Consider the following 15,962-nt stretch of genomic DNA (forward strand, 5'->3'; position numbering starts at 1 on the left):
GCCTCTCTCATAATCATATAGTGGTTTTGGGACGTTAAACCCCCCGTATCAATCATCAATAGCACTAGTTCGATAGCGAGAACAGCAGCTCAGTACTAAACACGTTCTAGCCATTTTTTCGGAAACCTTTCAGCAACTTTATATCACCTTCGTCAATGAATTACCACTAAACATACGAGAAAAAAACCTTGTCTTCGAAACTGCGCGGTCACATACGCGAAGAAGACATAAAATCAGCACCATGCAGCTTTCTTCTGAGTGTGTTGCCGGGACCGAGACAGCTGACCTCGCTCATCGTATCGTCATCTAAAAAGGCACCGATGCAGCATGGAGATAATATCTTAAAGTATTGGAATCGCGCTTTTCAATGCAATGCGGGGAGAGCCGCTGTATATTCGTGCCCTTAGCCGATCGTTGTGTGCGGTCATGAAGCCTGTCCGCATCGAGGCGCACGCGCACAGGTTCTCGCGGCTGGATCTTATCACCACTTGTGTGGACACGGGTGTGAGTGGTAATGTGGTGCTTATCAGAGGTTCCCGACTATGTCTATAGTACGGGATTAGTGGCACTGATAACTTGGAACTTCAAGTTGCGAGTGGTGAAGTACTATGGATGAAGAAAAGCATAAAAGTTCCAGCTAGATTGCCAACGTAAAACGAACTGGCATTGAGTTACAAGTTAGTATGACGCACCTTCACACCTTTCATTTTTGCTGCATTAAAAATACACCACGTTTTCTCCTCCTATTGTTTGAAATACTTTTCAATAGGAGAAACGCTGCGAAAAATTCTGCAGAATCGTCTACTACTATGAGGTGACAGAAATTTTGAATATTGTTGACCTTTGTTTGCAAATGTGCCCTAATTGCTGGGTCTTCTCTGTCTCATTTTTTTTTCACGTAACCTCTGCTCATGTCAGCCCACTTGCGTAACGAATGCTTATTCTATATGAACTCTAATCTCTCTTTCACTCTCGGTCTCTCTTACATTCCAGTGTACGGAACACCTGGATTTATTACCATAACCGCGGGGACGGATTACGAAATTTACGCAAACGGTTCGCTGCTTGTCAAAAATGCTCAAGAGCAAAGCGCTGGTAAGGCTGTTTTCTTAGCGTTCTAAATATATTTCAACAAGAGATCATTACCTTCTGGCAACATACAGTGCATTGAATGAGTGAACCTTGTCGTACTTAGCGCTAAATTGTTGTTTTCTTTCAGGACGCTACATTTGCCAAGCAACGAACGGGATCAGGTCGGGGTTAAGCAAGCTTGTTCACCTGAAAGTTCATGGTAGGTCAAATGCGTCCACAGTGCAGATATTTGTCGCTCAGATGCATCAACCCCTACAGTGTACCTACAAATGGGAATCTAGCTACCTGTTGCGGGCAGTTGTGTGTATGCAATAACGTTCTCATGAGAATGAGGCAGTGGCATTGATTTGTGAATGCAGCGCGTTGAATGCGCAAAATATTTCTTGCAAGCTGGGCCCTCTTTCGCCAGCAAGTTCCGAAGCGAAGCGGTTCGACGAGGTGACGTGGCCCATCTCCATTGTAAGGTCCAGGGCGATCCAACTATAGCACTCACCTGGGCCAAGGATGGCGAAGCCATTGGGCCGCCCTCCAAAAATCCGCGGTGAGTACTCCAAGGGCACAGTTCGAATAACTAGAGCTGCGTGGGAAATAAAAGGGAATTTCGTGATATAGACCGAAAAAGAAAACATATAAATAGATCTCAATTTGGAATAGTTGAGAACTGTGTTAGGACGAGTTGTGGGCCAAATATCAAATAAGTGAACACATAAAAACAGTGAAGGTTGGCGTAAAATAAATACTTTAGACTTACTCAAGCAATACGAAAATTTCTGTGTTCACGTTAAAATAGTGGGCGTGTAAATGCCGACACAAGAAAACATTCAGGACGCTTGAAGTGCCTAATTGTTTTTTCAGCATAAATTCCCTCTGAAGTTTGTTATACATATTCTGTTCTTCAATCTACGTGTGCTTTCAACTGCAGCATCTGTTTTTTTTCGACGTTCCAGTTGAATTCAATTTCTTGTAACAGCTCTCATTAGTAACATCTAAGTTGTCTTCATAAAAATATGTAAATGATACGACTTAAAATAGCACTTCAAAGTGTTCTAGAATATTGAAAAAGGCTGTAACAAATTTTGTTTCAACCAGAGATTTCTCATCGACAAACAAACTGATCTGAAGAAAGTGTGTGAATAAGCATTTTCTTGCCCACCCCCTTATTTTACATTTTTGATGTGAAGGGGTGGGGGAGCGAACAGGCAAAAATAATATATAATTTATAATATAATATATAATGTATTGTATATGTATAATATGTAATATATTATAATATAATATGTAGTATATAAAATATAAATGCATTCAATATTATATTATATAAAAATAAATCTGCCATGCCAAAACTATGTTTCAAGGAAAGGAAACAGACCCGATGTACCATTCCCTGGCAAAGCCACTGCTGCCAGTAGCAAAATATTCTATGTCTAATTTATTTCCTTCACAATTATACTGTAAAAAAAGAAATAACGACATCTATAATTTCCTTGACTAGCCAGTCTGTTGGTTCTAAATACTGTCCGTAAAACATGTTCAAGCCACCGAGGGACGAAGAATAAAATAAGAAAAAGGCAGGGAGGTTAACCAATATTCAAGCATCTGCTTTGCTACCCTGCCCTAAGAAAAGGGAAAATCGGGAAGAAAGATGGGACAGAGAGCAAAGAGTGAAATAGACGTGCAAAAAAGGAGTGAGCTGGAGTGCTAATTGTAAAAAGCTGTTATGCACAAATTCATTTTGACTGAGAATGTATTTGGAATGAATCAGTCAGTGTGCAACCACGCTAACTGAAATTTTATCGGTACCGTTATACTGCGATATGGGAGATATTGAGATCTCGTACAAGCGCTACGCGTTGTGGTAAAGATGCAAGTGCATAAAATGAAGAAATAAAACTAGAGAAAAAAGAGAATACTTTCGTTTCTTACGTGCTTTGGCGAAGAAAACAAGCGAAGTTATTACGAAAAAAATTGAATCGGAGAGACAATCTTTGGGGAGTGGGGGGGGGGGGCTGTAAGACAAAAAGACATGAACAATCTGAATAAGAGTAAAAAAAGTGGATGAGGAGATGGACGATGCTCAGGGGCTCACTCGTTCGTTTTTTTCACACAACCCTAATAATACGCAGCACATGACGAGCCTGAAATGTTGTTCAGTCGGTCCATTGTGGTAGCCTACGGCCCAGAATATTATCTGCCCATGTGTGCCACAATTCATGATACGCACTTAAAAAAATTGAAGTGTCTACACCTTCCTGGCTTTTTTTCAGTACTTGTTGGTTTTCATGAAGGTGACTGAAGGCATCATCTCGCCCGCGATATCGAATTGTGGGTCTCAGTTTTATCTGGTAGCTTGTTCCATTCTATTATAGTCTTCGGAAAGACCGAATACTTAGTGGACTTGACGCATGTACTGAACAAGGATAGAGCCTGTAAATGTCCGCGGCTGGTCGCGTTACCTGCAGCACTCTTGAGAAGGTGACACATGTAGAGGTTTCAGTTACCTTTCTGAGTTGAGGTGGAGGAGCGATAAACGTACACCTATTTATTGTTTTCAAAGCGGTATAGCGGTGTAGGTTCGACTTTCAGTTATAAAGGTCCCACCTACGAAAGTTCCCTACCACCTATAAAAGGGAGAAAGACGCAATTTTGATCAGAAATAGCAAAAGTGAGTGTTAAATATCAGGTGAGAGATTTATTGATTGATATGTGGGGTTTAACGTTCCAAAACTACCACATGATTATGAGAGACGCAGAGGTGAGAAATAGAAAGGCGGCCATACGTTTTCAAAAAGATTCCAACTGTTTTCTTCTTAAACTTTCCAGTTCCTTCATATCGGTTTTAGCGAACGCGTTCCCTATAATATTGAATAATTTGAAACTGTATTGACTAGTGTTTTTTCAGTCAGCAGAAGTATTGAAAGTATGTATGATATTATCACGCGTCTCAAAAGAAAAAAAAACATAGTCACGGTTCGGTAGTTAAATGTCGGTGTGTCCAGATCATGAATGTCGCTCGGTGTATGAAGGCCGAGTCACATAAAACGAAACAAATTTGAGAAAAAACATCTCTTATGCCATCGCTATATAAATAAAGGGTTCTTTTCTAAGATTCTCTTCATCCATACATTTTTTTAAAATCATAGCAGATTTATCATTGCCCACAATATTAGAAAGTCTCATGAAAATTCCAGACTAATGCATGAAGAGCTGTGTCTAATTCATGGCTCGTTTTTCTTTCTTAGATACAATATAACAAGAACAAACAAACAAAGGTGCCAACAGAAGTGTAGGGGGTGTTATTATAAATAATTGTAATGTGGTTGAGGTGAAAGAAACGTACATGAAAAGATCCCTTTTCCCCGGCAGGATCCAAGCCTGCGACCTTCGAGTAACGTATCCGACGCTCTGCCACTGAGCTACATACTTTTTATTAGTTTTTTTTGCACTACTGTCAGTCTCGTGTTGAGACCATAGCAGGTGGGCATGTCGTTTACATAAACACAAGTTTCATTACAAAGGGCATAATAAACACATCACTTTTTCTTAGCGAAGATACAAAATCAAATGCAGCAAACTAAAATTAAGTGAAATTCAAATCTGGCATACTAATATACGGATAAAATATGCAACAGAATTTTACAGCAAAACCAATGTAAATAAAAACACATAAAAATTACGCATTAAATTTGGTTCTCAAAAGTGAAAGCTGAACCAACGTCAGTACAAAGAAGTCGCTTCAAATAATGTAAATTGAGTAGCGTAAACACACAGACTATTTACTAATTGCTTATAACTTATTCAAATACCTTAGCAAAAACTGACTCTGACACGGTGTTGGTTATGGATACACCTAAGCTATTCTATTCAGGGCAACCTGTGAACGAAAAAGAAAACCGAAAGTTAATATTAGAGCAAAAAATATCCTTTAGTGTGTATGAATGATTATGGTGGACATTGCGTGACTGTTTTGTTTGTACTGAGGGTCATTTGCTATGGATCACACTGTTCGGTTATTTGTGTTAGCGTATTATTGAGCATAACATGATCTTCTCTATTGTGTATTTATATATATATATTACGCAGTCGTCTGCGAAGAGTTTAATTTCGCAAACATTGTTACTTGCTATGTCATTGATCAAAATCAAGAATAACAAAAGGGCAGCTACTGAGCTCTGTGGGACACCCGAAGTCACTGGCACAGGAGCAGACGGGGCGTTTTCGATATCTATAAATCGGGATCGATTGGACACGGAGCTTTTCATTCATGCAGTGATGGCTCCATCACCAATAACAGAGCTGGTTTCGGCAATCAGTTTTGTATGACAGACCGAGTCAAATGCTTTTCTGAAATGTAATAAAAGTAGATCTGCCTGGTACTGGTTGGTAATACCTACAGCGAGATCGTGAACGACTTCTGTTAGCTGAGTAACTGTCAAAAGGCCTCTTCTGAAAGATGCTTAATATCTACCAGAATGTTTTCTTAAAAATATGTAGGTAAACGTTTAAGTAAATTATGTTCCAAACTTTTACATCATGCGCTGGTAAGTGAAGTAGTTCTGTAGTTGGCTGGTACAGTAGGGTCTTCTGGCTTACGAATCAGTGCAATTTTGGCCATCTATCAGTCTTCAGGTAGGTATGATGCCGAAACTTACTTGAGGAAAATGAGACGAAGATATCTGCTGATGCACTCTGCGTCGCCCTTTAAAAACTCATTCGGAATACCGTCTGGACCATTCGCTTTCTTGACATTCAGAGCAAGTAGCTGATTAAATATTTCAGAGTCGCTTACCGTCAATTATTCAATAGAAGAATAATGTAAGTGGCAAGTATAGAATTGTGCCATTATCTTTAGTGAACATGAATGAAAGTGCTAGTTGAATTCATCAGCAAGTGTCCACGTTTCCTCTGGTGCGCGATGTGGTTTCAGCGCGAGGCGTCCGTGGAAAAAGTTCTAAAACTGATTAGGGTTGTTATCGATTGAGTCAGGAGAGATTTTAGCGAAGTATTTAGGCTTCGCTAACCTAGTTTTTAACTTGAGAACGTCGATGGCACGTCGTAGTTAAGATATTTTTTGTGCTCTTGCGGATTTTGTTTTTTTATGTTACATCTCGAGCAGTTTCTTTTGCACTTGACATGAATGATAATGTCACGATAAATAATCTGTGGCACAACAAAAGAGAACGAAGCGAGCACCACAAGCAGTGGTTGCTAGTTTGCACAGGAAGACTACGTTGGCGTGTCTGCTCTCACGTCCTGGCGTCTGAATATAGCATTGCTCATTTTCGCCGCAATGAAGTCTTGTGTCTTGCTGTTTTTACGCTGCACACTGGTCCCTGTCCTTATGTCCGCGTACAAGTAGTGCGCTCTCATTTCAAAACAATAATGCATCACCAACTCACCCTATCAACCATATTGACACTGGTGGCGGCGCGGGGTACATCCTATTGATGTAATGGACACTCTACTCGCCCAAGTCGGAATGGATCTCCTACGACCATTTCAAACTTCGTCCGCTGGTTGCAGATAGATAATTGTAGCCACAGACTACCTCACTCGCTACGCCGAAACCAAGGCACTGAAGCGGGGCACGGCAAGTGAATCAGCCCGGGTTTTTTTTTTTATTGAGAATGTAGTCCTGAGGCATTGCGCTCCATCTGTAGTGAAAATGGACAGGAGAGCGGCATTCACAGCCGAGCTGTTACACAAAGTTTTAATCGTCTGTGGAAATTGTCAACGACGTACACCAGCATACCATCCCCAAATGAATGGTCTGACGGAGCGGCTGAACAAAATGCTTTTGGATAAGCTTTGCATGTACGTCGATGTGGAGCATAATAACTGGGACGAGGTACTTCCTTATGTCACTTCCACGTAAAAACGGCACAGCAAAAGACAACGCGCATGACAATATTCGGTCTTATGCATAGCCGTGAAACCACATCCGCGCTTGTCGCTTTGTTCTCGCATAAAAATGATGGTGTTGAAGCGAGTGCCGACTAGATAATTCAGCTTACAAAAGAAGCCAGACAACTTGCCCGTATACGTATTCGTCGAAAGCGAGACTATGGCCAAGGTGCTATAATTTGCATCACCGACCAGTATTCTGTATTTCGGGAGATTGGTTGATTGATTGATATGTGGGTTTTAACGTCCCAAAACCACGATATGATTATGAGAGACGCCGTAGTGGAGGGCTCCGGAAATTTCGACCACCTGGTGTTCTTTAACATGCATCCAAATCTGAGCACACGGGCCCACAACATTTCCGCCTCCATCAAAAATGCAGCCGCCGTAGCCGGGATTTGAACCCGCGACCTGCGGGTCAGCAGCCAAGTACCTTAGCCACTAGACCACCGCGGCGGGGCTGTATTTTGGGAGAGACAGTTTGGGTCTGGACGCCATTTCACTGCCGTGGTCTCTCAGAGAAGCTCTTACGGCGATACTTCGGTGTGTGTAAAGTCCTCCGATGTTTCAGTAACGTTAACTATGAGGTCCTTCGTGAGAGTCCACACTGTTCAAGGCCTCAGACATGCACCAGAAGTTGTGCACGTGGTTCGGATGAAGCCTTATTTGTCGCAATAAACTCGTGGGCGGCCAGGGACTTCAACACCTGCCGCCATGACGAATGAAGCGTCGGGACGATGCTTTCATCGAAGGGAAGCTCATGTCACGATGAATAGTCGGCAGCAAAACAAAACAGAAGGAAGCGAGCAGCACGAGCAGTGGTTGCTATATCACGCGTAATAACTTATTTCTTGTGTTCGTGTGGAAAAAGGTATTACTTAATAATCTTACAGAGCCCTGCCTCAGCACCTATAACATCGGGCATCAAGACAAAGTGTAAAGACTCTGTAATCACCAGAACTACGCCACCACGTCTAGTTGATCGATCTTTTTACTTTACTCAGTAGTTAGGAGGTGCTATTTTGTGGCTCTATACGTCTTCTAAATGTCATGTTTCAGTGATATCAACTATATCTGCGCTATGTTCGAGCAGCACGTGTTTATAGCTTCAGTTTTATTGACCATACTTCTCGTGTTTACGTTAATATTGTTACTTCTGTGGACGTTTGTAGCTTAGAGTTAGAGGCCTACTTTCTTTAACGCTTTCTCGCAGTTGAGTTCTCTAATTTTTGTCATTGTGTCAGACAAACGTGGTCCCATTTATGTGTAGATTGTTGAACACCAACGGTATCTTTTCTCTCTTTTCATGGCTTGGTCTCGCATTTTTCTATAGTTTGCTTCTCTTTGCCCCCACCCCACGATTAAAATCATCACCTGTATAGTAGTTCGCGTTCTTAAGCTTGTAGCTTTTTTTAGCATCATCAATTTGTTTCGTGAATCAAGTTGCTTCAAATGACTGGCCTTTTGTTAGCTTTATTGCGCTTACCTAGGCGATGTATTCTGTTTATGGTGACTGGCCCTACACCAAGAGTATTTTTGATGATTGTTTTATTGACGCTAAAGTTCGAGCGTTTTGTAGTTTTCACCATCCACCTAAGGCGATCCGTTAACAATGAGATTTCATCGTCTGCTGAGGTTTTTTAAATCGTCAACCGTATTTTCTAATTTCTTAATGGCCCATTCTAGCTGCAATATGTGATTTTTGCATAAGACCACTTTTTTTTTCAACGATCGAAAGAGCATCTATCTTTTATTCAATTTCAGGGAGCCGACATTCTTTGACTTTTTACATCAGTGGCGATGTCTTCTAACTGCTTAGCAATCTGACTTTAATCGCGGCCAGAATTTAGCTTTACGTCATCAGCCACTAAACGAAGTATCCATAAATACAAAACAGCATCAACAACTGCCGCTAAAGCCATGAGTATGGCAGCGCTAACAAGAATGGTTTACTAGACCTAAAGCTGTTATCATGTCGCCGCCTCACCTGCATGATGAAGGCCAGCGGGTTAGATGTCTGCATCCTCGTGGTACTACCAGGCCGAATGGTTCCCCAATGTGATGAAAATTCATATATAGCCTGAAATACGTGGCGCAAGGTTGACAAAGAGAAAAAAAGACGAGACAGAAAGAGCGCCAGTGTGTCTGAAACATTGCTGCAGAGGCTGAAGGGGGAACGCAGGAGGCCAGAGCCATTGCAAGGACAGAAGAAAAGACCGCATGTTGTACCATACATGCACAAAATCTCCCACAACCTGAAAAAGGTTGCAAATTGGCACCAGGTGCCAGTGGTTTTCTCTGCTCCAAATAAGCTTTCAAGGCTCTGTGCCTGCATTTCTTCAAGAGGTGCCAAGGTGGTGTGCGATAAGAAGCACGTAAAGCTGTTCCTGCGTTGTGCTGTGGGCACTGTTTATGAAATTCCCCTGAGCTGTGGCAAAGTCTATATAGGCCAGACAGGGCGCTGTACAAATGACCGTCTAAGGGAGCATTCTCTATCAATTAGGAATGGAACAGGATCTCATTTGCCCTTTCACTGTGCTTCGTGTGGCTGCACGCCGCAGTTCGATCGCACGCGAGTACTTGGAAGGAGCCGGGATGCGCTGGCGCGGGAGTTACTCGAAGCCTTTCACATAATAAAGAAAGGTGACTTATGCGTCAGCATGCCTTCAGTTGTATTGCGTAACAGTGAATTCCAACTGTTGGATCTAGATGTACTTTAGTTGGGTGCTACGAAGTGTCTGTCAGGTCTTTTTTGCTGGTTTTTCCTCGCACTTTTTTTTTTGCGCAGGCTTGGGTGTGTTTGGTTTTTTCCCGACGTCTTTACATTAGGCATACCTGTTTTTTGCTGGTTCCCAGATATCATGATTGCAATATCGGTTACTATATCATAAAAATGTTCATGCCTGAACGTGCGGTGAATGAAATGGTCTGCGCATGTCCTCCAAGAGCCTATACATTGTGAATGCTTCATGAAAATAAACTTAGTAGTGAGTTGAAAAAAAAAATGGGGCTCTTTTTGTGTCTCGTCTTTTTTCTTTCTTTTCTGTTAGTCAACCTTGCGTCACGTATTTTAACCTAGTATGTATCAACTAGCCCAACATAACGTACTGTCATATATAGCCGTTGAGTAGGTAGCACTGATTCCGGTGTTGAATCCGGCAGCACGGGTTGGCAGCCATACCATGCGGCCAGTTGTGCCATCGCAGATAGGATAGACCATCCGGTGAATAAAAAACGGTGCTGTTGACACGAGAAATGCTGATAATCACAGGCAGCTGCACAGTGAAAGCACCCCCACCGATAAGGACTGTACTGAGAGCAAGCTGCATGAAGAACAACAGCGGGTTAAACGTCTGCATCCTCGTGGTGTTTACGTTGCCCACCCTGCCCATTATACGGTGGTGGTCATCCCTCTGTCTATTTTGTAGGGTGTACAAAAGCATCGGGCAGCGTATCCTGTTGCCATTGCGGCGAATTCGAAACTCAATAAAGTGAATGGAGGATGACCGCCACCGTACCTCAGTGATAGGCCATCGGACTTGTCGTTCGAAGGTTACCGGTTTGGATCCTTTCAGTGCCGATATATTTTTTGTCCACTTTCCTTTCCTTACACTAACATTGCAATTTTTTTCCTAGAACATCCCCTGTGTTTCCCATGGCATCTTCGTTCGATAGTTATCACTATCATTTTGTTTATTCTGAGTTCCTCTTCATTCGTTGTTATTTCATCATACAGCTCGCGGTCACTAGCGTAAAGCGTGACATTTACGAAATGTAAGTGATAATATCAGAATTTCGTAACACAAAATGGGGCCCAAGAACCCATACTTCTGGGTCGCCATACTTGACAGAATATAACAGCTGTTCCAGTTAACTTGGACCAAGATATAAAGATGCATGCTGCGCACTCCAACTTTTCTAACTATTGGCAGTCATGTGCATACACAACATTCCTTTCTTCATGACTAAGCGGGAACAAATTTACATTATTTTGCTCCTTGTATTGTATAGTGGTACACTCTGTTTCACAAGTTCCGTGCATCACTTTGGAAGTCAGGCCTTCTCAACCAATCAGAAGGGCGAGCACATTTAAGTGTATCCTTTCGCGCCCTGTCATCTGCTAGCGGCGAGCACTGCAGGAAAAGCGGCAAGAGCGTCTCCGGACACTGTGCAACTGTGCAGTGAGATGAGCTGTAATTGTGAAAGTGGTTAAACATTCTCCTTGGCTCCGTAAAAGCGCGCGTCTTCGAGATACTTGCACGTAGACATTTGAGGATAGGCTTCAGTGGCTCATATTTCGGTGGAAAGCGGTGCACTAGCCAAATTGAATATGAAAGCACCACGCTTCATCACATTTCGCGTACGCGTGCCTCTGGGCATGTGAAGTGCCGCTCGCGTTAAATACGAAAGCATGGCTCTATTCCCGGTTCTCTACTTGTCTCTCTGCGCGGCGTAACAGCATGCAAGCCGCACTTGTGCCCATATCGCGTCTTAATACGCTACATATTTCTCGCTAGGCGTGCAGGATTCGCTCCGAGGAATTCAAGCTGAACAATTTCGCGTCGACCGCGATCTCCTGCCCGTGATGATCTCATCGATCAGCTCGTCGCCTGTGAACTCCTGGTGCCGTGAGTCGTCTTGATTGACTGTGAGTCGCAGCCCTCATTGATCAGCGTGTCGTTCGTTATCTCCGGCACTGTAAAGCTCTCGCCAGATCGGCACACCCCGTCCTTAATCTCCTCTGACCGTTGCGATCTTGCAGATCTCTTCTTTACTTCCGTGTGCGGATTCTCTTCCTACCATCATCGCCTATTTTCTTTATATTTCTTTCACTTCCCTTCTGCCACTCCATCCCTCTGCCTACCTGTTGAGGTGCCTTTGTAAGGTGAGACAGCTACGGGTCGGCACATTTCTCTTCATTTTCTTTTGATAACCACTTGGAGAAAGAAATGCAGAATCGCGCTGTCTAATGCTGCATATGTAAGTTGACCTCAGAATTTCCCTACGCTCCGAGTAAAGGGCGCGTAGCGTGTGTGGTACCGCTACTTGTAACGTTAACTCGGGGCGTCGGGCATTTCCGATTGTCATTGATTGTGAGTAATCAGGCTAGACGGCTATACAATGAAGGCTACCTGCTCGATACGCTGTGCAACACTGATTGTCTCGAGCTGTGTTCACTTAGCACTGCCTTAATCATTTAAGTTAGTTGTTTGAAAATAGATGTTCTGGGTCTCACCAGAGGAGGATTGGCCACCCTGGTGCCGTATCTGGCCACTACCTCCCACAAGCATACGTCAATTAACTCACGGTCTTCAGTCCCCAGCAGCTGCGAAGCACTGAACCACGGCGGCAGTCAGATATGCAACGCAGCAGAGGGTGCAAAGAACCTCTGGATCCGGCAGGCCGCCATTAGAACCTGAACTCGGCTACGTTTAACGCGAGAACCTTATCTAGTGAGGGAAGTCTCGCTGTATCAGTTGGGATGCCCTTAGCATCCCAACTGATGGTGTGTTGGAATAAATAAAGTTCAAAGTTAAAAGTTATATTTCAGGTGCTAGAGGGTGGTAATTGGGATATAATTGGGCTCGGTGAGGTTGGGAAGACAGATGAGGCCAATACCGTGCTACAGAATGGGCACGTTCTTTGCTATGGGGACTTGTCTGACAGAATATAACTGAGAGAGGGGGTCCTAATTCATAGCTACGTAGCTGGCAACATATAGTAATACTATAGCAATAATGAGAGGGGGGTAGGTATCGCATTTGAACTGAATAATAAATACAGCTTGAAATCGATACAGGTTTACGCCCCTACAGCTAGCCATGATGACGCTTCAGTTGAAAGCTTCTATGAAGACGTGGAATCGGCAATGAGTAAGGTAAAAACACAGTATACTATACTGATGTTATACTGATAATTTATAGCAAATGTAGGGAAAAGGCAGGCTGGAGACCAGGCAGTAGGAGAATATGGCATCGGTACCAGAAATTCCAGAGAGCTACTAGTAGAATTTCTAGAACGCAATGACTTACGGATTTCAAATACCTTCTACCGAAAATGAGGAAACCGTAATTGGACATGGAGAAGTCCTAATAGCGAAAATAAGAATGAAATGGACTTTTTATTGAGTGCGCACCCAGGCATCGTGCAGGATGTTGAAGTGGTTGGCCAGGCAAGATGCAGTGATCATAAAATGGCATGGTGTCGAATTTGCCTAGACTTAAAGAAGGAACGGCAGAAACTGACACGCAAGAAGCCAATCAATGAGCTAGCACTGAAAGGGAAAGTACAGGAATTCAGTCTCGCTTGACAACAAGTACTCGGCTCTTAATGAGGAAACCAACCTTAGCGTATATACAATGAACGATAATTTGACGAGTGTCATTCCGCATTGGCAGTGGAAGTTGGTGGCGGGGTAGTTATACAGGACAGTGGCAAGCTTTCCGAGGAAACGAAAAATCTCATTAAGAAGCGTCAAATCATTGAAGTCTCAAGCACAACAGACAAAATATAACTGGCAGAAGTTTCGAAGTTGGTTAATGGGCGTGATGTATCTGATGTAAGAAAGTATAACATGGAGAAAATTGAACACACTCTGAAAAACAGAGGAAGCGTCAAAGCAGTGAAGAGGAAATTCGGGATAGGCAAAAATAAGATGTATACACTAAGGGACAAAGAAGGCACAATAGCTATCAATATGAATACGATAGTAAAAATAGCAGAGGAGTTTTACAGAGATCTGTACAGTAGCCGGAACAACCACCCTAATACTACAAGGTCTATCAGTAACCCAGATAACACCCCCCCCCCCCAGTACAAATAGAAAAAGTAAGAAAAGCCTTGGAGAGCATGCAAAGAGGCAAAGCTGCTGGTGAGGATCAGGTAACACCAGATCTGCTGAAATATGGAGGACAGATTGTGTTTAAAACTAGCCATCCTGTTTACGAGGTGTCTCCTGACGGGAAGAGTACCAGAGTCTTTGAAGAATGCTAAGGTCATCTTAATACACAAGAAAGCAGCTGACAAGGACCTAAACAATTACAGGCTGATCAGCTTGCTCTTCGTATTATAAAATCTGTTTACAAAGTTATTTGCTAACAGAGTTAAGAAAATATTGGAATTTAATCAACCAAAGGAACAAGCAGGATTTTGAACAGGCTACTCAACAATCGAGCATATTCATACTATCAATCAGAAAATAGAGAAATCTTCAGAATATAACAAGCCACTATACCTAGCCTTCATAAATTACGAGAAGGCGTTTGATTCAGTAGAAGTATCAGCAGTCGTGCAGGCGCTGCGGAATCAGGGCGTCAATAAACATCCTCGAAGAAATCTACTGAGGGACAACTGCTACCATAATGCTTCATAAAGAATTCAACAGAATACCAATCAAGAAGGGTGTAAGGCAGGGGGATACAATCTTCCCAATACTATTTACCGCGTGCTTACAGGAGGTTTTCAGAGGCCTAGAAAGGGAACAGTTAGGGATCAGGGTTAATGGAGAGTACCATAGTAACCTGCGCTTTGCCAATGACATGGCATTGCTGAGTAACTCAGGGGACGAATTTCAACTCTTGATTACAGAGTTTGAAAAGGAGAGGAGAAAGATGGGTTTTAAAATTAATCTGCAGAAAATGAAAGTAATGTACAAACACCAAGGAAGAGAGCAGCGCTTTGAGATAGGTAATAGTCCACTTGATGTTGTAAAAGATTATGTTTACTTAGGGCAGGTAATAACCGCGGAGCCAAACAACAATATTGAAGTAACTTGAAGAATAAGAATGGCGTAGAGCACATTTGGCGAGCACTCTCAAATTACAACAGGCAGATTGCCACTATCCCTCAAGAGGGAGGTAAATAACAGCTGTAGCTTGCTAGTTCTTAGCTACGGAGCAGAAACCTGGAGACTTACAAAGAGGGTTCCGCTTAAATTGAGGACGACGCAGTGAGAATTAGCGAGAAAAAATGGTAGGTGTAACTTTAAGAGACAAGGATAGAGCGGAGCGGATCATGGAAAAAACGGGAGTTAAGGATATAATAGTCGAAATCAAGAAGAGGAAATAGACATGGGCCGGGCAAGTAGCGCTTGACAAGACAACCGCTGGTCATTAAGGGTAACTTACTGGATTCCCAGAGAAGGCAAGAGTTTAAAGGGAGAGAGAAGGTTAGGTGGGCAGATGAGCTTAAGAAGTTTGCGGGTATAAATTGGCAGCAGCAAGCACAGGACCGAGTTAACTGGCAGAACATGGGACAGCCCTTTGTCTTGAAGTGGATGTCGTCAGCCTGATGATGATACCACCTAAAGATATAGCCCCGTATCTGCATCTAATCTGCACGATAATCTTGCGTGTGGAGAAAGCGAACAAATTATTATTTCATGTTCTGTGCAAGAAAATCAGTGAATGGTACTCCGTAGGCGCTGCGTTAGAATGCCTTGAGCGTGCAGTGGAGGCGAACGGGCGTATCAAGTCACGCCACACGTGAGACGTGAGCGCCATCTGGCAGCTTTTTTAGGAAAACAAAGTGCGTGGCCCTGAGACGGGCGTGCGCACCCGTCTCAGACGTGATAAGGTGTAGAACGCAAGACGACGGGTAGGTTCCACTACCGTGTCGTCTTAGCAAAGCATCGGAAACTCTCACTTCTTCGAGCAAGCGTTGCACGGTCAGCGCAGCTTAATAAGCGCTACGGTCCTTAGGATTACTTACGTATGCCTTTTCTAGTTAAAGACGAACATGGAGAATATATATATATATATATGTGTTGTTATGATGCCTCAGATATGCGCAATAATTGCTTTTTAATTGACAATCGCACATGTATGAACTGATTCTTGAGCAACATTGCTGGGCACTGTGGATGGGGTCAGCCATTCAGGGTAACTGCTGGTGCTGTTAAGAGTGCTCGATTCGCGGTAACGGTGGACAAATAGACAAATGTACAGACAGACAGACAGACGGACGGACGG

General features: G+C 43.0%; 1 protein-coding gene across 9 annotated transcripts in view; it reads left to right on the top strand.

The window, feature by feature from the left end:
- Positions 1-15,962, top strand: part of LOC119172975 (cell adhesion molecule Dscam1-like) — a 2,235,730-nt gene that overhangs the window by 787,327 nt on the left and 1,432,441 nt on the right. For all 9 annotated transcript variants that reach the window (XM_075891768.1, XM_075891770.1, XM_075891774.1 and 6 more), the window contains 3 exons: positions 994-1,095; positions 1,220-1,291; positions 1,483-1,633. In XM_075891768.1, the coding sequence (XP_075747883.1) occupies positions 994-1,095; positions 1,220-1,291; positions 1,483-1,633 (325 nt within the window). The remainder of the gene's footprint in view (positions 1-993; positions 1,096-1,219; positions 1,292-1,482; positions 1,634-15,962) is intronic.

This window comes from Rhipicephalus microplus, chromosome 4 (assembly GCF_043290135.1).
Source record: "Rhipicephalus microplus isolate Deutch F79 chromosome 4, USDA_Rmic, whole genome shotgun sequence".
NCBI lineage: Eukaryota > Metazoa > Arthropoda > Arachnida > Ixodida > Ixodidae > Rhipicephalus > Rhipicephalus microplus.